Consider the following 23,466-nt stretch of genomic DNA (forward strand, 5'->3'; position numbering starts at 1 on the left):
AAAGATATAAAAATCAAACCTTTCAATATTTCATAAACTCCTATTAAAAAATTTCCCCCCAGTCATTTATACCTTGAAAAATTGAAGCCTCTCTCGATTTCTGCCAAATTCTACTTCTTGATTTTTTAATACTGTTTCAGGTCTAAAAAGAAGAAGAACTGGCATTAAATATATGTATTACAGAAAAGACTTGCCTTGTTTCTAAGTCTACATATTTTAAAAATTCTGGGAATAGCAGTTTACTAGACTTCTCAGAATCAGTTATTTTCTTTTCAACAAGGAAGCTCTGCTTTAAGTAACACTAGAAAGCTACTGCAAGGACTTATTATTTAAGCCATGGTCCACACCAGTGTCCCAAACTGTACTTAACATGTAACACTGTGAGATTTGGCTAAAATATTAAAAGTAGCATGGTAACCTTTGTTGGATTTTCCACTGCAAGGAAAAAGAAGGGTTGTAGCTTAGTGAAAAATAAGCATGTACATCTCCACCCACTTAACTCTAGTACCAGTTAAACTAGGAGATACTTGTTGATTATCACAATGTAGCAATGACAAACAACTCAGCATCACTTTATAGTTTAAAAAGAGCTTTTGGTAAAAATTTTAAATTCATCTCACCCAAAATGGAAGGTTCTATTTTATATAAAGTAGCATTTTACTTTAAATGGATTATAAACCTATTTTACACGAATTATGTAAACTAAGAGAGAAAAACAATTCACTGCCAAGCAGTAAACATAGTGCCATTTTTAGGAAGCTATTTTTATCTAATGGATATTTAAAAAAAATTATTTCTAACAGCTTTAAGTTGTTTATTTTCACTTGCCAGCTGGTGATTTAAGTGTTGACTAGAATATCAATATAACTTAAATTATACATGTCCTCCAGGGTCCAGATAATTATAGTTGTTTGTCAACTTTTTTAAAAAAACAAAGATTAATAATTCATTGCTGATTGATCATTTGAAGGCATAGCACATCTTAATAAGATTTTTCTTAGGACCTCAGGGAACATAGCTTTCTAGAGCCACTCCAATTATCTTACCTTTTCATAGTATATATAGCTACAAAGTACCACACAAACATTTATTAGCTCATAACCTGACTTCAAATCAGGCAGTGATTTCAAGTGCCAAATGTATGCTCTCAATTCTCTATCCCTCAATTTCTTGTTTGAGTCTATAATTAATACTTCACTGATGCATTAAAGCACATGAAAGAGTTACTATTTTCATACAACCAGGGACTATAACATATCTGATCTTAATACCTTGTAATTTAGAGTCAAAATTGAGGGGAAATGTTACACCAGATTGGATTTTTAGAAATAAAAACATACCATCTTAGCACTTCATACCAGTTATAAAAAGATACCCAAGAAAATCAATGATTTTTTGAATCAATAAATCTTCCTTTTCAGGAAATTAATTTCTAAATAAGAAGAGAAATTAATCTCAAAATTCAACATGTCCCTAACCATCAGGACAGCCAGGTAGGGAATAAGGAGTACTTACATAAATGTAAAACTGCCATGATTTGATGGCAAAGGACCCACACATTATATTGAATTCTTAGAAAGGAAGAGCACCTGAGTTCACTTATAACCTGAGGCTTTACAGCTACATTGAGCACAAAATTTAGAACTACCCAGAATTTGAAAGATCCAATTTAGGGACAAATGAACTAATATATTATTTGATACTTACGATGAAGTATGTGTTGATATTACTCTTAGCTAGCCTAAATCTTAAATGTGTTAAATTTTTTTCAATTTGAAAAAGTGTAAGTCATTTTTAACTCGTCTTTAAAAAATTTGACAGCCTAGTAAACAATGGGATAAACAACATAACTCTCTTAAAATAAGACTAAGACTTTGGAAACTTCATAGCATATAAAAATTCAAATTATAGAACTCTTTTTTTTATTTTGAAAAATTACCTATTAGGAAATTTAACCAACTCTTAAGAACGGGATTCTTTTCCAGGCAGGTTTACTACTTTCCATGGTACTATATAGGCAATTGCTTATCTAAAAGGGCTCATTAAGTTTATAACATATGATAATGATAATATTCTTAACATAGAGGTCTCAATGCAATAAGAAAGAATAAGAAATCTAATAGGAAAATAAAGCTAAAAATATAGATAGATTTCATAAAAGAAATCTGAATGAATAATGAGCATGTGAATGGTATAAATTCACTAAAATAAAAAATTTACAGTTCAAGATAATTTTCTGTCTACATTAGTTACAAAAATTAAATATATTTACAGAAAATTCTTAAGAAAAGTTTTCTTCAAAGGAACAGAAATAAATCATGGTATTTAGAGACTACCATTTTCATTAACTTTGCTTCTTTCAGTACAATAGGAAGCACAGTAAATATGAAGGCAATGTAATAGGAATCAGGAGGGGAAGGAGAATAAACATGATTTCCTTAACTGAAAAATAATCTGGTACTAATAAATATTTTTAAAAACATCTCATACTCAGGCACTGGTTGCAAATGAAAAGGACATAGAATGGGTGTATTTTCGATCTGCGAAGAAAATCTTCCTGAGTTTCGGCCTAGTTCTCCAGAATCACACGATCCTCGGCAGGTAGTCTGGCCTCTGCAGGGAAGCTTCTTAGGCTGCACTCTAAGTGGAGAAAGCTTTCCTGCTTTCTGTAAGTCACCACCTCCAGGATTTGGAGCATTCTGTATTGCACTATCGTTCCAAAAGGAAACAAAATAAAACCATTTAAAAGTTACAGAAATTTAGCTCTTCAAAAAGCACACAACAGCAATGCTATCTGGAAGTAACAACTGAATGTTATTCAAAGGTTAATATATCATTTATTTCAGGTTTCAAAAGCAAATCTCAGATTACCAAAAAAAAAAAAGTTGATTTATTTAAATTTATGGAGATTAAAAAAAAATTGTGCCACTAAAATCATTTGCATATAGTAACTTTTGGCAAGTAGCAAAATCGATTTTTTTCCCCATCTAACAACTTAAAAGAAGTTCAGAGCCATCGTTTAATCTAGAGGGCAAAGGCTCTCACAGGTTTTAATAAATTGTAGCCTTTTCCATTACTCCAGGGAATGTAAAAAGAAAGCTGGTACATGAAAATAGAATCATGTCTTCTCTAGTTTGACTGTGGTCAAAATGACCTTTTAAATATAAGAAATTTATTTCAGTGGAAGGAAAATACAGCTGTAGTAAGCTCAGTGTTTTCAATCACCAATTTAGACACATTAAAGGCTCACATCTTTAAATTCTCTCTGGAAGTTTAAAAACAAAAAGGAAATGAAGGCTTAATTAAGATATTCACTCCAAAAAGCAGGTTCTAGGCTTACACATATCTATAAAAAATGGCAGCAGAAATATACAAACATGAAAATCAGTTTAAATTTAGACTCAGTTAAAAAGAAAATTCACCAATACATAAAGTTTTCATCAGTTTTTTTTTGTATATTAGTCAATACTAACTGTAGCAAACTCTACTCTGGCACAAATTATCTCTATTCCCTTTCTTCTATACCACACACTCCCAGTGGACTGGCTGCCAGTCAACGTGCGTGGCTGTCTTTATAAATATGTGTATTAAAGTACCATTTGTTGAAGTCAATTTGTAAAGAATGATCAACCGTGAGATCTGTCGGACAGGCAGGATGGACTTTCTTAGGGTCACCTCCAAGAGTTTTCACTGCCTCCCTCATAGCAGCAAAATCCACCATTGCCGGTATTCCACTAAAAAATAAAGAATGATCAACTTCTAATTCTTCTTTTACATTTGCTCAAATGATCAATATGCATTTTTAAATTTAAAAAGTATCCCTTTTTAAGTTGCATTCATGTTTGATAATGTACGGGTTATCCAAAGTTAGATGTATCCTGGTTTAATGAGAATTAATATTAAATATTATCTGAGAATTTGAGGGCTCAAAGGTAAATGTGCCAAAAATACAACAGATGATTTTTAGAGGCATAAGAGAACTTCAAGGGAACTGCCTATGGAATTCTTTCTCTTGCCTTATATTTTAAGATACCCCTCCCTTTTCCCCAGCTCCAGCCCCTTCACTCCCAGTGCCTTCTTGTCTCCAAAGTTATCCACTAAATATATGGATATAGATATAGATGGATCTATATCTATACCTACATATATATCTCCAGCCAACTATATAAGAAGCATTTACCAAATGCCTTCAATGTGCTAGACACCAATGGTATAAGACCAAATAAGGGAGAGTAACTGTTCTCAAGGAATTTGTAGGGAAGATAAAGTAGCAATTATAGAATAGTATCATAAGTACTACAGTAGCAGCATATACAGGGTACACAGAGCAGTAGCTTACAAACCAGATTTAGGTGGGTGGGTGAAGGGGATGTTCTTATTTGTCTAGCTAACTCCTACACCTCCTTCAAAACTCAGCTAAAGGTTAATTCTTCCAATAAGTAATCCCTGGACACACAGATTAGGCAGAATCTTTCAAGCTATGGTAAAGACTTTATTTTAAGTATAATGGAAGCCAATTGGAGAATAGGGGAATGATATGACCTCGATTAACATCTTTTAACCAAGTCACTTCACCTACTGTGAAAAGACAAGACTATACATTCCAAGTATGGAAGCAGGGATACCAGTTAACAGATTATTATAGTTATAATCAGGATGACTGTGGTGGAGATGGTAAGAAGTATTTGGATTCAGGATACGTATATTTCAAAGGTAGAGTTGACAGAACCTGCTGATAGACTGGATTATGTACGAAGGACAGAAACCAGGGTTAACTCCTAGATTTTTGCTCTAAACAAACAGGAGACTATAGCGCCATTCAATATGACAGAAAAAAACTTGGAAAGAATACATGAGGGGGGCTGAGCAATGAAGTTTTGGATATGTTAAGATTGAGAAGCCTATTGGCTATGTGGAGATGACAAGTAGGCAGTTAGGTAAAAGTAGTTTTTAAATAAATGGTACAAAAAAAAGTGCCTAATTTTTAAGAAATAGCTTCAGTTTAGAAAAAGCAACTTTTTAAATTTATAAACTAATTTTCACAATTAAAAAACAAGAGAGCCATCAGGGAGTCTGAATTTTAAAAAGCGAACACTCTGAAAATTCATCATGAAAAATAAACCAATCACTCACGTAAAATCTTGAAGAAGAACACGGGCAGGGAAAAAGGGCACTTCAACATTGCTTTGTTTGGTTTTCCAGTCTAAAATGTTCATAACATCTTCCCTTTTCATTAAAAAGCCATCACAATTTCGCACAGCAGCTTCCAACAGGACCCGTATTGAGTAAGGCAGAACATCTGATTCAAGAGAAAATATTACTATTAATAAGCGAATAATCATAACTACATATTGTAAAAATTACAATAGCAAAATGATAAAGACACAGATGCTTTGTTTTCTCAATTAAAAAAATTTTAGTCAATAAGCAACAAGGATTTGCTGTATAGCACAGGGAATTATATTCAATATCTTGCAATAACCTATAATGGAATATAATCTGAAAAATATATATATAACTGAATCACTTCGTGTACATCTGAAACAAAATATTGTAAATTAACTATATTTCAATATAAAAAAAATTTTTAGTCTAGTAAACAGGGAGTGAAACACCATTCTTGTTAATACCAGGCTTTCTATAAATTTGACTTTCCTGTATGTAAGCTGAGGCCCTGAAAAAGCAGAGATAAAACCTTCACCTAAACTTTAATAGAATAAATGAAAAATTAATTAACTAATTAATTTAAAAAAACTTCACACAACAGCTGACTTGGGCATATGAGACTGACAAGTACTTAACATTCAGGGAAAACACAGAAAAACTGAAAAGCACAGATAATTAGAATTAAATACAATAATGAAAACATCCCAATTATGGCAAAAAATGTTTAAACTGTGTAAAAGTTTGTAATAAATTTAAAGGATTTCCATCAAAAATAGTTAAGGTTTAAAAATAAACCAGGGTGCTTAGGTGAATAAAATTCATTTCATGAAAATTGTCATTAACTCTTGATTTCAAGTTTAAGGAGAGAAATAGATTTCAATATTTAAAAATTTTTTGATCCTATTAAATTCTCACACTGGATTTTGCCACAAAGAAGTATTTCCTTAGGACTTAAATGCAAGACGAAATCAGTATGAAATTAGCTAAGTCATGGTAACCCACATAATAGATTACTATGCAGCTGTTTAAAGGAATGATGATCTCTGCATGCTGATAAGAAGTGACCTCCAGGGCTTCCCTGGTGGCGCAGTGGTTAAGAACCTGCCTGCCAACACAGGGGACACGGGTTCGAGCCCTGGTCCGGGAAGATCCCACATGCTGCGGAGCAACTAAGTTCATGTGCCACAACTGCTGAAGCCCGCGCATCTAGAGCCTGTGCTCCGCAACAAGAGAAGCCTGCGCACTGCAACCAAGAGTAGCCCCCGCTTGCCGCAACTAGAGAAAGCCCGCACCCAGTAACGAAGACCCAATGCAGCCAAAAAATATAATAAATAAATAAAAAAGCCATCTCCAGACTGTACCATTAAGAGAAAAAGCAATGCAAAACAATGTTTATAGTATATACCTTTACAGTAAGAAAGGGAGTAAAACAAAATATGTATTATTATATATTAAATATAAAACTAAAAACTATAATTTTAAATATACTAAATATATAATAATATATACTCCCCCCCAGAAAGAACAATGAAAGGATAAAATAAAAAACTTTATATATATATATATATATATATATATATATGCACCATATAGTATTTTGGTTGTATCTCCCTACCAGGATATATATTAAGGGCAAAAAGATCCACAAAGAAAACAAATTATGTTCAGTCATTAGTACTGATACTGTAGTTTTGAAATTGTCATATATACAATGAGAAGCAAGCAAAAAGTACTTTTGTTACTATGGTTGGGAACCAAGATTTAAGAGTACTGACGTACAAGTATAAAATCAGAGTAGCTAAGTTTTAAAAAAAACTTACACTTCAATAGGTATCATCAGTACAAACTCATGATTTTTCTCTTTCTAAAAAATATGTACGTATTTCCTATCTCTGATCAGTGAAAATGCCTAAAATGATGACAATGCAATAGTACTGAACCACTAGCAACTCAGGTTGCTGTTTCTAAATACTATTTCCCATTTTTTAAAAAAACAGAGTTCCTTGGAGAAATGGTTAGTTCCGTATTTGGGGAAGGATATGCACAAAATGAGCCTGGAACATCCTGTGTCAAAAACCAAAGAAGTTATCAAAGACTAATGGGGACACTAATGGATCAATCTGAGCAACAAAATGAATAATGACTGTAATACACTAAAATATATCAAATATATAAATAGCCCTGAGTTCATAATGACTCCTTTGCTACAGAAACTCGTCACTCTGAAAACTGACAAATAAAGGGGGGAAATCAATCATTAATCTTGTCTTTCCTGATTTCAAGTGGCAAAACAGTAAAGAGGAGAAAGTTCCTCGTAATAGCAGAATTACAGCTAATAAATGTAGAAGGGCAGTGATATAATTAGAAAAATCACCAATGTGCAGCACCTAATGAAATAATGGATCTGTACAATGATCATAAGTGGATGCTAAAATCCTGAGGTGATATATGAATGGGGAACTTATAATGGATGGATCAAGCTGAGAAAAACTATACCCAACTCAGCATCACCAAAAGTAGGACATTACAGATATTATTTGCCTCCTGATGAAGTAGGAAATATAAGCTAGGAGATATTCTTTCCAAAAATACATACATACATACACAAACCTGAATCTAATCAAACATCCAGCTCTAACTTCTAGTTAACAAGAAATATGGGGGATAGTACAACAATAAAATAAAACCATGAAGAAGCAATCAAATCCAGAATGTAGTACATTCTACAGAACAAAGAACCTGATTTCTTCAACATAAAAATGGCATGGAAAAAGGAGAGAGGATGAATATTATAGATTAAAAGAGATTTAAGAGACATAAAGACCAAATGCTACATGTGGATCCTATTTGGATACCGTGTGAACAAACCAACTGAATAAATGTATTTTTGAGACAACCAGAGAAATCTGAACTTGGACTGGGTTTTAGATCATATTAAGGAGTTACTGTTAATTTTGTTAGTTATAAGAAGTCCTTTCATACATCAGAGATGTATCCTGGAGTACATTTACAGATTTAAAAAAAGGTGGAATATTTGAAACAAAAGATTGACAAAATGTTGATAACTAGCTGACAAATACGTGGTGGGTTATTATACTATTCTCTCCCTACTTTTATGCTTGAAAATTTTAACACACACAAATTGAAGATTAATGAAGTTGTAAGTAAAGAGGATAAAGGACTACATAATCAGAAATACTAGATTCAAAGCCAGTATTTGCTATTTACAATAGGTATGACCTTTGGAAAGCAACTCAAGTTGATGCATTTTCCATTCAAAATGGGAATGCCAGCTACCTAACATATGTGAAGAATATCTTACCTCAGCATCTACCTAGTACATGTACAACCCTCAAACAAACATACTATGACAAACAGTAGGTACTTAACAAATATTAGTTTCCATTCTTACCTCAATGAGAAATGTAATGAAGCCCCCCAAACCAAGAGGAATTACAGGGGGGCCATTTTTTTTTAACAGAACATTTGGAAATGATGAGAAGTAAAATATTATCCCAGAAGCAAACACAAAATTAACTTTGGTTAATTATTCTGGAAAAACAATCTCAGGAATATTTTTTGTTTTAAATATCTTTATAAAAAGCATTTTGTCAGATTTCTAGTAAAATACGGTAAAATAAACACCAGTAATTATCTCCACTCTCTCCTGCAACCCACTAAGATAATAGTAAAGAAATAAAAAAAATTATAAACTCGCAAGAACAAAGAAAGAAACAGAGAGAAGCAAAACTAACAAAATTTTGGAAAATAGTCCTTGGTTGACTGGTAATGGACTGAGCAGAATAGAGAAAGCTGAAACTAAATGTCTACATAGGGGAAAGGCAATCAGAAACAAAGACTAGGAATCAGGACAACCTGCAATTTCTTAAGAGGAGTGTAAGAAACTAGAAGGCAATGTAACAATGCCTTCAAAATTCCAAGAGAATTTCCAACCTAGAAATCTGTGAACAGGTAAACTATCAATTAATCAGGCAACGTCTCAAAAATTTACTTCTCAGGCACCCTTTCTTAGGAAGCTACTGGGATATGTTCTATAAAACAAGGAATTAAGTGGAAAATAAAAAATCATGATATCTAGGAAATAGTCTCTGACACAGGAAAGCGCAGAGACTCTTCTAGGGCAACACCGTGTAAGCCACAGTGCAATCGAAGATGGAGTCCAGATGGTATGCTGCTAAGAGAAGGGAAAAAAATTAATTGATAGATTACCTGATTATACCAGAAGGAGTTTAGTTCTTTTGGAGAGTTTGGAGATGAAGTATTGATAAAGACATAGAAAACGAAGCAAACAAAAAAAGACAGTCATTAATTCCAGGAAAAAAATACAAAGTTGTAAGAGAAACGAGATGCAATCATCATTTACTACATGGATTGGCTGAGAATATTTACAGTCATAATATAAGCACTGAACATTGATTTAACCAAAAATTATAACTATACTAGGAAGAGGTACATGGGATATATGTAGGGGAGAAGAAAAGTGCCAAATTCTCATTTTCCGTAGTAAAAAGTAAAGTCTAAAATTGAAAAAACAAGAAACAGCTGTATAAGCAAGGCTATTTAATAATATGGAGGACATTACCAAAACAAATGGCCAAAAGAATTAAAAATAAGTATTCTCTGCAGAGTAGAAATCTGGGGCAGGGTTACTCTTTTGGTTATAATTTCAGTGGTCTTACTGTTTTTTAACTCTATCATTTGAAAATTAATATTAAGTTAAAAAGCAGTATCAGATAAGAGTGTGCTAAGAAAAAAAGAATCACAAATGTTAACTGGACATTTTGTCACTAAGGAGCACTAACTTGCAGATTTGTCTAATTTCAGAATAACTACTAGAGGCCTACAGCAAGGGAAGATGCAAATAAACACCCTCTCCCCCAAACAAAAACAATTTATTTCTTATTTCTCTCTGTGGTAGCCAGCCTCCAAGATGATACCAGTAATCTTCACCTCCTGGCATTCACATGCTCTCACATAACCTACACTGAAGATCAGTTGTTTGTATGACCAAGAGTATGGCAGAGATGACAGTGGGGGACTTTCTTCCTCTCTCTCTCTTTCTTTCATTGAAGTACAGTTGATTTACACTGTTGTGTGAGTTTCCGGTATACAGCAAAATGACTCAGATATAGATATACAGATGTATTTCTTATTACAAGATATTGAATCTAGCTCCCTGTGCTATACAGTAGGTGCTTGTTGTTTATCTATTTTATATATGGTAGTACATATCTGCTAATCCCAAACTCCTAATTTATCCCTCTCCCCTGCCCTTTCCCCAATGGTAACCATAAGTTTATTTTCTATGTCTGTGAGTCTATTTGTTTTGTAAAAAAGTTCATTTGTATCATTCCTTTAGATTCCACATATAAGTGATAACATAATGTATTTGTCTTTCTCTGTCTTACTTCACTTAGTATGATAATTTCTAGGTCCATGACAGTGTGTGACTTCTAAGGCTAGGTTATAAAAGTATTCCAGCATTAGCCTTCCTCTCTCAGACTGCTCACTCCAGGAGAAGCTGGCGGCCTGTTACAAGGACAATCAAGCAGCACTGATGAGAGGCTCATGTGGAGCAAACCTGAGGCCTCTGTGCCAACAGCAAGCACTGACTTGCCAGCCATGTGTGAATGGGCCGCATTAGAAGCAGATCCTCTAGCTCCAGTCAGGCCTTCGGATGACTGCAGCCCCAACTAACCCCTGCTGTAACCTCAGGAGAGATCTTGAGCCAGCACTATTCAACTAAGCCATTTTTGAATTCCTGACCCACAGAAACTGTGAGATAATAAATGTTTACTAATGCTTTAACCATAAAGCTTTTGGTTTAATGTATTACATAGTAAGGGAAAACTAATACAATTCTCTTCCTCAACTTTTAAAACAGTAACATCTACAGTTATTTACTTAGGATCTACTAAGGAGAAAATATCAATGTGTTTTACCTACATTATCTCATTTAATCCTTAAAGTAAATCTATAGGTAGATACTTCAGAGCCCTACAGGTAGAGACTAAGCTGGCAGGTGTGGAAAAATGGACACAGGTGCTCTAGTTTGTTTTTAGCAATATTAATTCCATATCCCTACTCTGGATCAGGCACAAAGTTCACCAAGGCCCTTAACCTCTTTCTTCTTCCCTATTCTCCCTATTCTCCCTATGGCCCCCCACCACACACTATCTCATGCTCCAATTACACCATCGTAAAAGTTCCTTCTCCAAACCTCTCTGATCCCCATTCTCACACCTTTTCTTCAACACCATGAGGACTTACTTTCTCCCTTATCCATCAGCACCTGCTTGTCTGTACCTCCCCTCACATAAGCAGTTTAGGTTCTATGTGGTCAAATCTCGTTTCCCCAAACTGTACACTTTTTCCCCTTTGTTCTTTTATCCTATCTGTCCATCAAAACACCAACCTGTTTTGTCCTTTCAGTTGGTGAACCCCACATCACTTTCCCACTTACGAAGAACTGTTCTTTCTTTTTAAAAAGAACTTCATTGAGGCATATTTTACACATAATTCACCCTTTCCAAGGATACAATTCAACGATTTTTTAAGCAAATTTACCAAGTTGTACAATCAGCACCATAAATCAGTTTTAGAATATTTCATCACTTAATTAGATTCCTCACGCCCATTTGCTGTTAATCCCTGTCCTCTCCTTGCCCACACCTGGAAACTACTGATCTACTCTGTCTCTATAGCTTTGTCTTTTCTGTATATTTCATACAAATGGAATCATCCAATAAGGTCTCTTGTGTCTGGCTTATTTCACTGAGCATACTTTTGAGGTCTGTCCATGTTGTAGCATGTATCTGTAGTTAATTTCTTTTTATTGCTTAAGAGTATTCCATTGTATGGCTATACCAAATTTTGTCTATCCATTCACCCAATGAAGGACATCTAGGTCGTTTCCAATTTTCAGCTATTATGAATAATGCTGCTGAGATGATTCATTTGCCAATCTTGGTGTAGAGAACGTTTCTATTTCTCTTGGGTAGATTCCTAAGAATGGAATTGCTGGGTCATATGTTAAATTTATGTTTAATGCTTTAAGAAACTGTCAAACTATTTTCCAAAGTGGCCACATCACTTTACATTCCCACCAGCAGTGTATGAAGTGACCTCATTTCTCCATATCCTTCCCAACATTTGTTATTGTCTGTTTTTTATATAATACCCATTCTAGTGGTTGTGAAGTAGTTCACTGTGGTTTTACTGGTGGTGATGTGTAAAGGAGGAGGAAGGAAAAAACAAATCCCTAAAACATCAACCAGAGAAACTGGTACCAATATAAATACACGATTACAACCTCATTTGGGTCCTCACCATTCACCCAGAAATTCTACTTTGTTTCTCTGATCTGCTTGTTTTCCCACACTCCACAATAATTCATTCATACCTTCAACTACTCTCCTTAAAATCAAATCTCTATTTGCCTCCTACAGGATCTAGCCCCACTTCCTACATCCTAGATAAATAAAAACTAATAGTTCCTATCTTCACTTCCTCCTACTTTACACACAAGCCTAGATACCTCTTGATTTATCCTTTTCCCAGTTAAGAAGGCAGGTGTGGACCTCCTCCTACTAAATGCCAACTTTTATAGGAGTTCCGCATCCAATTCCCAGTGATACATTTTAGGACCCATGAGTCATCAATTATCTCTCCTTTTTCTGTAATCTATCCTTCAATTGGATTCTTCCCAGCAGCATTTGAAGTCTTTAGCCCCAGTTTCACACACACACACACACACACACACGTGTACACACACACACACACACACACACACACACACACACACACACACACACACACACACACACACACACACACACACACACACACCTTCCAAGTACTATTTTCTTCAAACTCTCAACCAAGTTTTTTGAAAGAGTCGCCTATATTCCCAATGTCCACTTTTCTACACATTTCATTTTATACTTCTACACTTCCATTCACTCTTCAGCCCGGCCCAATCTGATTTCTTAAAATATCAATGAAACAGCTCTAACTAGTGTTTCAATATTCTCTCAACAATATTAAACGGAGCTAACAATTTCCTCCTTCTTGAAACACTCTTTCTACTGGCTTTCACAATACCATTCTCCATGTCTCCAATCTCACGTTTCTGCCTTACTTGCACGCAGAAGCAATGACTTGCCTTTGTTCCAGACTATCTTGAAAAAGATGTTAATATAGTGAATAGCCTTGGAAGATAAAGATAGTGTCTCTTTCTGGAGCAAAGGGCAGGCATGCTTACTGTCCATTATAAAAGATTTGGGTTCCCTAAGTCAGACTTCATTTTCTGTAACACAATCTCTGTGTGCAGGTATTACCTGGCCTTCTTCAACAAATGTTGGTACCAAGCACACTGCTTTGCTGTGGGTAATAAACTGTCCATTGTCTCTGATCCAAGAGTTTTGTGTCTTCTGCCAGCATCTATGAAACTGTCAGTTTAACTTACAAGGAGAGTGAAATTCTGGCACTTTTACAGTTCTCAACACTTTCTGGCAGTCCTGTTGCGGTTCCCTGGCTGACCTCTACTCCTTTACCTGATCTTTAAACGCAGGAGTTCCTCAGAGTTCATATCTAGGCTTACTTCTTTTCTCACTCTATATCGTCTCCTCTCAGGAGTTTTAACTGATCCTATGGCTTCAACAGACTATCTCTACACCAGTAACTCCAAAATATTTTTCTGCAGTCCAGATCTGTCTTCTGAGCTCCAGAACCATGCAGTTAATTGCCTCACAAACATCTCTACCTGAATACTGATATGTTTCCAAATTCACTAGTACCTAAACTGAACTCTGATTTCCCCTCTGCCCCTGTCCCATATTACTACCACCTCTGTGTTCCCTAGCTCAGTAAACAGCACCACCTTCCACCCAGATGCTTATGCCAAAGTATCTAGGCAACATCCGTGACACCTCTTTCATATATATTTTGAATTTGTCTACTTCTATCACCACCACCACTAACAAGTACAAGCCACCACTATGTCATCTCTCACCCAGATTCTTTAGTTCATCGTTCTATCTCCATACATGTCCCATACCAGTGGTTTTCAAAGTGTGGTCCCTGGACTCCTGGGGGGTCCCGAAACTCTTTCAGGGAATCTGCAAGGTCAACTAAGACATTATTTGCTTTTTCCACCATTTTGACATATGTGCTGATGGTTCAAAAACAATAGTGGATAAAACTGCTGATGCCTTAGCAGGACTCAAAGCAGTGGCACCAAACCGTATTTGTACTCACTGTATCGTTCATTTTCAGGCAAAATACCAGTTTCACTTAAGAATGTCCTTGATGAAGCAGAAAAAGTGTTAATTTTATTAAATCTCAACCACTGAGGTCAAGTCTCAATATTCTGTGTGACAACAATGAAGTGTATACAGCATTTCTGCTCAAAACCAAAGTACAATCTTTGCTCAAGGGAAAAACACTTGTGTGATTGAATTACAAGCTAAATTAGCCACTTTTTCCAAACAACACCATTTTCACTTGAAAGAACAAATGACCAACTATGATTATTCAAGTATGGATATCTGGCAGACATTTTCTCAAAAATGAATGAAGTAATAAGCCTGTCTGCTCATTATCTAGTCCCACCACTCTCTGCTCACTGTGTTCACCGAAGATCTTTGAGAAATAAAGGTTCACTAAGTTACGCAGATCTTCCAAATGCGGACACATTTTATTATACAATATATAAAAAATACAGACATGCACGTTTGTTAGTATCACCGCAGCCCTTTCAACATGGGAACCAGAGCTCCCATGAAGCTGTGCACTCTGAAAGACTCCTCCTGCCTGTACCAGAACCTGGACCAAGACGCTCTGCGCAGAAGACCCTTTGTCCTGCCACTGCCTGGACTTCCCCTGCAAGCTGCCTGGACGGTCACACAACGAGCTGCTGCTGTTTCTGCAAGCCCCCATGTGTCCCATGCATCGTGAAGGGCTCTTGCCCCTGCCAGGATCTGTTCTCTCAATACACGTTCACAGTACCAGTTGCTGGTTGCCTACTCCCCTGCATGTACTTAAGATGATGGCCTACTGCCTGCCCAGCAACTCCAGACCAGCTCCAGTCTGACCAAACCAGCAAACTTCTCTGCGATCTAATGAGCTGAACCACACCTTCTCCAATGGTACCTGACCCCCTTCCAATTTTTCCTTCCTTGGGTATTCTCTGTCAGCCCTATAGGTACCATAAAGAATTTCCTTACATCTTACAATTACTCTTGTATCACAGTTAATAATTATTTACATTAAAGTTCCCCTATTCTATGCCCCGATTGGACTGAGACTGCTACAACATACTAAGGCACTGTACTTACATTTTCCATTACTAAACTGTGTGCTTTCTTTAGCACAAAGATGCTATCTTAGCCATCTTTCACCCGCCAGAAACATCTGAGTACTCAATCTTAGCTGAATGAGCATTGTTGAGAGATGCATGCACCAAGTATCAATAGAAAACTGGGCTGGATTAATACCACCTCTTCTAACCAGGAATTTCCAGAATCCTATGAATCTGGAAAGCTAATCCTCTAAAGATAGGTAATCAAAAAGACATGCAGGGAACCAGAACATGCCTGTGACTTAAACTGAAAAAGTATGATAACGTGTTATCATACTTCTGAAATGAACTGCTAACAACAGATATCTTTTTGATCAATTACTCAGTGTAAGATCCAAGAGGTGGTTCAGGCTTTAAAAAAAGATGCCGAGGTCTGCTATTTTACACGGGAGGCAGCTGATGAAAGGCATATCCAGGTTTCCAGGACTGTAGATCTTACCACTCAAGGCTAAGTGGCTGCTACTATGATTAGGCAATAAAATTTCTCTCTCAGGGCAGAGGTCGCAAACTGTTGGCCTGCAGATGTGTTTCGTTTGTTCTACACAGTTTTAACATTTTAAAGTTTAATTGCCAACACTGAAAAACCAGAGATTTTTTTACATGAAAATCCAAATTTCTGGCTTAAGATAAATAGAAAGTTTTACAACACCAACCTCACATTTCTGCTGGAATTGAGTAGCACCTACTCTTTTATATAGGGCATTTGCTCTCCTGCTTGCTACAATTCCAGCCAGGGCCATTTCACTTGTTTATGGTGCCTCTATGGTCCTTATAAGCATGAGCATACAACCCCCGGTGTAGCAGTTTTACAAGCATAGACTTTGGAATCTCAAAGTTTCATCATGTTTTGATCAAGTTTCTCCTCTATCATTTATTAGGTAATGGTACTTAGTAGCGGGACCCTGGCCAAGTGGGTAATAACAGAACTTACAGAATGGATATAGTAAACAATCAATAAATACTAGCACTTTATGACTGCCCTTATTAAGCTGGGAAACAGAATGGTATTAAGGGGGGAAAAGTGTTGGTCTGAAGTCAAAAGATATGAGTCTAAGACCAGATCTTCTCACTTAGAAGATATGTGACCTTAGGCATATTACTGAGATTTTTAGCCTCATTTTCCTCATGTGCATAAAACTATCCTCCCTGCCTAACATAAAGCAATGTAGTGAAGATAGATAATGTAAAAGGGTTTTGTTATTTCTCAAAAGTGATTAATTCCAGGTTTAAACAGTAGATGGAGAAAATACCCATAGGAAATATCAATATTAACAACAGGCTTTAGATAAACTAAATATGAAAGAGAAATACACTGAAGACTGATGGAAAGGGGAAACAAACACTCAAACACTCTAGGCCTGCCTAAAGCCTCAAGGAGGCTATCTTTGGAGTCCAGGCTAAGAGAGCAAGGGGACTGGTAGAGTAGCTTTAGTGTAAACCTAAAAACCCTGTTAAGGCCAGGAACCTGGAGAAAAAATTAAGAAACTGTTCTAGAAGGCCCTGCAACCCCAGACTTTGCAACAGGATTAACTCACACCCATGTCTCACTAGTCAAGGTACTGCTTATATCTCTAACCAGTACCAGGCTGGAATGGAACTGATTTCCAATAAAGAACTCTGACCTTTTTTGTTTTGTTTTGTTTTGTTTTTTAATATCGCCATGGAGAGTCCAAGAAGGCAGAAAGAGAAAACAGATTCCTGCTTCTTTAAGATTTTTTTTTCACTCACTGACAAAGGTAGAGAAAACCAGAAAAATAATATCTATTATTGATAAACGTACAGACACACTCACTCTTCTCATTTGCTCCTGGTAAGCATGTCATCTAGCACTATCTGCTAACATAACAGGCATACTTCATGGTGCCTGTCCAAACTGCCATCCATGGAATGGACAGTGCTCAGTGTCCCATTACCTCCCTGGCTACAGTGCTGAAGCAAATGCCAACCCCTTGGCAGGTTAATGACCAACAGCCTGGTGGAAAAAATATAGATTCCTCTCTCAGGAATTTGCAATCAGGTCACAGGCTAAACCAGAAAGTTGTTAAGAGCTAAGCTAGAGACAGAGGTTGCCATTTGTGGCCATGTATAAAGTTAGTAGGCAGAGGCAGCTTGTCTGCAGTGAAGTAGAGGGAGCAGAAGAGTGGAGGAGGGCCAGGAATCTGAAGCCCTGAGAGAAAAAATAAAGAGCTCCCTCACTTCTGGCTCATTGCCCATTTTCTTGAGATACAGCCACCTTTCATTTGCTCGGGAGCTCTGTATCATTACAATAAATCTTTCTTCACTTGAGCTAGTGGGTGTCTGTTCTCTGCTACCAAAAGGACCTAATCTAGAATAGAAATTGTCTACAAAGGCACAGTTAAAACCAACAGATCGTTGGACAAAATGTGGAGGGTTGGTGAGTGCATGATTGTAGATGGACTAGAATCACATTAGGTAAAGGTAATCCTTAGAAAGTTATGTATTGTGTGTAAATATTACAAGCAAACTATTTCATTGCTTACCAAACTTACAGCCCTTTCCAGAGTCCATGGAAGAGACAAGATTAGAAAACATGGACTTGTGTTCCTACCAGCAAGATAACTGACCAGCAATAGACGCCCGACTTGCCCAGCCAAACCATAGGTTAACTATAGGTTAAAACAATAGGAGAAAAAGTCATCTAGAGATACAGTCTTAACTGGCTGGTAAGCTAATCATAACACACAAAGAATGGCTGGTAGTGGCTATATTGGGTATTACACAATACCAATAAGTAAAGTGGGCTGTGGAGACAGAAGACTGGAGAGTAGATCTTCAAAAAGAAACAGGTGACAGAAAGAACAGCCTCTGGCTTAGAAATTCTAGTTCCCATGAGGCCTGACTGTGCTTTCTTCCTTTGCCTTTGGATGTTTGGAAACTGTAACAGCATCTTCTTTCTTGAGTGCTGAGTTAAGTGAGTTTCTGTTCCTTATATTCAAGGACAAAGACTGGAAAAGACAGTACATATACAGTAAAAGTGAAAAAGAAAAGTGATGCGGGTGGAGGGAACAATACTTTCAATCCGGTAACTATATAATAAGGTTGCATCAAAATTTAACTACTACACACACAGCAGCAGCTTTATTTATAAATAGGGAAAAGTTGGTTAACAACCTCAATATTCAAAGATCTGCTAACTAAACCATGATGCATTCATATAGGTAATACCGGGCAGCCAGTACAGTAGAAGCTGTAGAAAAGTACAGGTATCCCTTCCTACTCAAACTCATAATCCCTGACTCAGAAACCGAACAGATTCAGATAGCAAGGGATACTTATATCCAATGACATGGAAAGATGTTCATGATATACTAAATAAAAAAAGGTTACAAAACAATATATACTGTATTTTTTGTTAAGGAGCACATTTACATATATTTGTATATGCACGTAAAAATGAAACTGTTTCTACACTGCCTATAATGTTTTTGTCTGTGATTACCAATCCCAACCTAATTTCTTATAATCAATAAAAACTCTCCTAAAAAATTAAATACAGATTTTCTTTCAGAGATTACAAGGTAGGATTAGGAAAACCAAGTCCTGGCTCTACTACAGGACTAAGCAGTACCATGGTTAAAAAGCAAGCAGTTAGGAAGGAAAAAAGAAAGATGAATGAGATAACGTGAGGTAAAGAAGGGGGCCTGAGGCTTTACGCCAGGCTGAAGGCCCTCTTGCCCAATAACAGCTACTCTCTAAAATATGTTTCCCTAGAGCCAGGCCAGTCTCTTCACTGTCTTCCCCCTTACTCATTTTCCATTATGCTTGCTGGTCATTCTAATTCCCCAAGTGTTGACTGGCCTCTGTGATTCCTCTGTTTAACATCAATTCAAGTCCTCCTTCCTTCAGAAAGCAGTCTAACTATTCCAGGCAACAGTGATTTCTCTCTTCCTTGGAACCAGGTATATTTTCAAATTCAGAGATCTACTTAAGAGAGTCACTCAAAATCTCTAAGGTTGTAGTCAATGCACTGGAGTGCCAGACAGGCAGCTCCAGATCATTAAAAAGGCATTTTGCCACTAGTGAAATTATTAAAGTTTAAAATGTGGTCAACGTGTACAATATGCCCACTTCCATAAAGATACTTTGAGTATAGGACTTCCCTGGTGGCGCAGTGGTTAAGAATCCACCTGCCAATGCAGGGGACACGGGTTTGAGCCCTGGTCTGGGAAGATCCCACATGTCACGGAGCAACTAAGCCCATGCGCCACAACTACTGAGCCTGCATTCTAGAGCCTGCAAGCCACAACTCCTGAGCCCGCGTGCCACAACTACTGAAGCCCGAGCGCCTAGAGCCCGTGTTCCGCAGCAAGAGAAGCCACCGCAATGAGAAGCCCGCACACCACAACAAAGAGTAGCCCCTGCGCAGCAACGAAGACCCAACGCAGCCAAAAAAAAAAAAAAAAAAACAACTAAGTGGCTCTCAAAATATGGCCCCAGGCCAGCAGCATCAGTATCACCTGGCAACTTGTTAGAAATCCAAATTTTCAGTCTCTACCCCAGACCAGAACTCCAGAGATGGGGCCCAGCAAGCCTCCAGCTGATCCTGATGCACACTGAAGTTTGAGAACTACTGACTAAGGAAACAGCTGGTATTAACTAATTAAAAAAAAAAAAGATACCTTGAGTATAAACTTGGGAAGCAAAAAGATAAAATGGCAATAAAAAAGGAGAAATCAAGTAATTTGTGTTGTACTCTATCTAAAGACAGACTTAATAAGGGAAGGTACTGTTAGTGAGGCAGATAGTCTAGGCTAGTTCACTCACTACCCACTCCCAACCACTTCAACCACTTCTCCCTTGTCTTTCTCTACTGCAAAATCCAGAAAGCTAAATACACCATCTTTCAGCCTTTAAAGCCGAGAGTGGAGATGACATTTTGGCCAAGGAGATACAGGCAAAAGCTCCTGGGGTGGGCTTTTCTTTCTGTTTTGCTCTTCCAGCTGCCTAAAACATGGACCTAATGCAGGTACATCAGCTATTTGCAACCCCAAAAATGAAAGCAAAACAGAAAAAAGTGAGAAGCCTAGGTCCTTGTTGATGTTGGTGCTATACAGTCCCAGTATGTCCACATCCAGACTTCTTGTTAGGTGAGAAAAATAAACCCCATTTGTTAGAGTCACTGTACAGTACGTTTTCGGTTCCTTGCAGCTGCAGGCATTCCTGATACAGTTAGCAGGGAGCTTAGAAGAGTGTTCTCAACTATCTTTCCTCCCCAACATATAAGAGAGCTAGAACACTTGCCCTTCATTAAGTTACTCACTACAACTGTGATTCTCAGCCTGGTAGGCATCCAAATGTGGGAAGCAGAGAGGGCAGTGGTCCAGAACCCTGGTGATTACCAAAGCAATGTCTCCTAAGCACATGTCTGGGAGGCCATTCAATCTGGTCCCTCCAAAAATGCAGCAAGGATTTTTTGTTTTTCTACTCAAGTTGCTCCTTTCTTTCAAAGTCAATTCTTCTTCCAAATTTTATTCCCTACTAATTACTAAGAAATTATTTAGGTAATTACTTAGTAAACCTCTGATAAAACCATTCTATTAAAAACAATGTTTTAACCCCACAGAAATAAAAACCAAATTTCTGTTTTAAAGGCATATGTATTTAAAGGCATTCTCTTATTATATTTATCATGGTTATAAAAACCCTGGTACTCTGGAACTCAGTTATGTACAGATGCCTGTGACAGCTTATTTTCCAGAGATAATATAGCTCTTAGTTTATTAATCACTCTTTCAGTGCATTTTACAGTTGTTTTGATAGTTTCCTACTGATTTCCTGCATTTGGGAAATACAGGCTATCTTCAAGTAGGCACATTTCCACAAATTATCCATAAAAAGAACTTATACTAAATTAAAAAACATCCTCATATATGTTCTTTTACTTTACTAAGCTATAAAATGTGGGTTAAGAAACTTCCAGGCCAGAATCACTAGATATTTGAGAGAAGGGAAATAAAAGATCTTTCTTATATATAATCAACTTAGCTGTTCCCTTCTCAAAATTAATACAAATTCATCATCAGTGAAGATATAAAATAAATGTGAATGAAAGACACATGGCACTAAGAAAAGACCAACCTCTCAATGCAAATCACAGCAACTAAACATGCAAGGTAAAGGATTTTGGTGAACTGTTTATTTTGAAATGGCAACCTAATTCTAGGATAGGGATCTTCTCCAAAATATACTCTAAAATATCCAAATATTCTCAGAATGTACAAGAAAATACTGCTAGTCTAGAACATTTAAACCCACCAAAATCTACAGAAAAATCACAAAAGCAATCTTAAGTAACACAAGAAGGAAAAAACCAAGGTTAAGGAAAAGCTCCCTCCAAAACTGCATTTAATTTTTCTTTTCACTGAAAAGTCATTAAATAATAATCTAAATCACTCTTCCAAACAGGTCTTCCCTTCACCGGCCTGGTTGAGAAAATTACTTAGTTGTCAATAAAGTAAAGACTTCCATCCAATACTCTGGGGTTCCGCCAAGTTCACTCTTCTGAAACCTCAGTGAAAGGTTTGATCCAGGTCAGGCGCCTGCAAAGGTCTGCCAAGAGTGTCAGGGCACAAGCCAGGGCAAACCATGCCCTGGTCAACAACTCAAATCAGTGGGCCCTGCTGATGATTCCTATTCAAAGGATAGGGACACTGTTCACTCGGAAAATTAAAATATACATTTAATAGCTCTAGAATATCATCTGGCAGGTTTCTGTTGTTTTTAAAATTGTATTAGTAATTTCCTGGGGGTAAAAATCATTACTAAACTAACTTAGATTTTAAAATGAGAAGCTATGGTATGGGCTTACATCCTCCTCAAACAAAAGCTAGCCCAAGAAGCTTTTAAAATGTTAGACATATGTGTAGGTGTACCTGCTACGACATGGTGGGAATAAATTTAAAATTTCTTCAACTCAGCTCGACAAATGCATTTTTATTATTAGAAACTAAACAAATCCAAGAAAATTTAAGCAACATTACCATACTTGGTGCCTCCAAGTCTAGGTACATTGAAGAACTTCTTATGTGAACTGTCATTTAATGTTTCAATAAGGTATTCAAAGGCATATCCTGAAAAAAAAAATTATACTTTCATTAAACACTGCTACAAATTACCTTATTCAAAGTGAAAATACCTAGAAACCAGCTTTGTCCAAAATAATTTTCTGTAATGGCTCAAATTTTCTATATTTGTGCTATATTACCTATATTTTCTATAGGTAGCCGTGGCCATTGAGCACTTGAAATGTGGTTACAGCGACTGAGGAACAGAGTTTTTAATTTTATTTAATTAATTTAAATTTAAATAGTCACATGTGGCTAGTGTCCATTGTATTGGACAGTAAAACTCTAAGCCATGACTCTTGTCAAATAAAAACTGAAAAAAAAAAAGCTTTCATTAAACACTGCTACAAATTACCTTATTCAAAGTGAAAATACCTAGAAACCAGCTTTGTCCAAAATAATTTTCTGTAATGGCACAAATCTTCTATATTTGCGCTATATTACCTATATTTTCTATAGGTAGCCGTGGCCATTGAGCACTTGAAATGTGGTTACAGCGACTGAGGAACAGAGTTCTTAATTTTACTTAATTTAAATAGTCACATGTGGCTGGTGTCCACTGTATTGGACAGTAAAACTCTAAGCCATGACCCTTGTCAAATAAAAACTGGTAAAATAATTAACTCCTGAAAATATGATAATAAAGAATACCTAGAAAGGGACAATATCTAGAAAGTAAAATAATTAACTCCTGAAAATGTGATAATAAAGAATACCTAGAAAGGGACAATAAGAATGATTTAAAGGATGAATAGGCATGTTTTGTGAAGACATGTCCTGAAAATTGCATAAATACAGACAGGACAACGCCACAATTATGTTAGAAGAACTGAT

General features: G+C 36.5%; 1 protein-coding gene across 2 annotated transcripts in view; it reads right to left on the minus strand.

Annotated features, from left to right (window-relative positions):
* The window catches only part of IREB2 (iron responsive element binding protein 2), a 49,158-nt gene that overhangs the window by 24,568 nt on the left and 1,124 nt on the right, over positions 1-23,466 (minus strand). The window contains exons 2-6 of one of the 2 annotated variants that reach the window (XM_019950396.3): positions 22,549-22,638; positions 5,134-5,299; positions 3,597-3,734; positions 2,491-2,709; positions 73-142 (exon numbers count right to left, since the gene is read on the minus strand). In XM_019950396.3, coding sequence (XP_019805955.1) covers positions 73-142; positions 2,491-2,709; positions 3,597-3,734; positions 5,134-5,299; positions 22,549-22,638 — 683 coding nt within the window. Of the gene's footprint in view, positions 1-72; positions 143-2,490; positions 2,710-3,596; positions 3,735-5,133; positions 5,300-22,548; positions 22,639-23,466 lie in introns of those variants that run through there. The other variant, XM_073801308.1, reaches the window with a different exon arrangement.

The sequence above is a fragment of the Tursiops truncatus genome, chromosome 2, assembly GCF_011762595.2.
Source record: "Tursiops truncatus isolate mTurTru1 chromosome 2, mTurTru1.mat.Y, whole genome shotgun sequence".
Lineage (NCBI taxonomy): Eukaryota > Metazoa > Chordata > Mammalia > Artiodactyla > Delphinidae > Tursiops > Tursiops truncatus.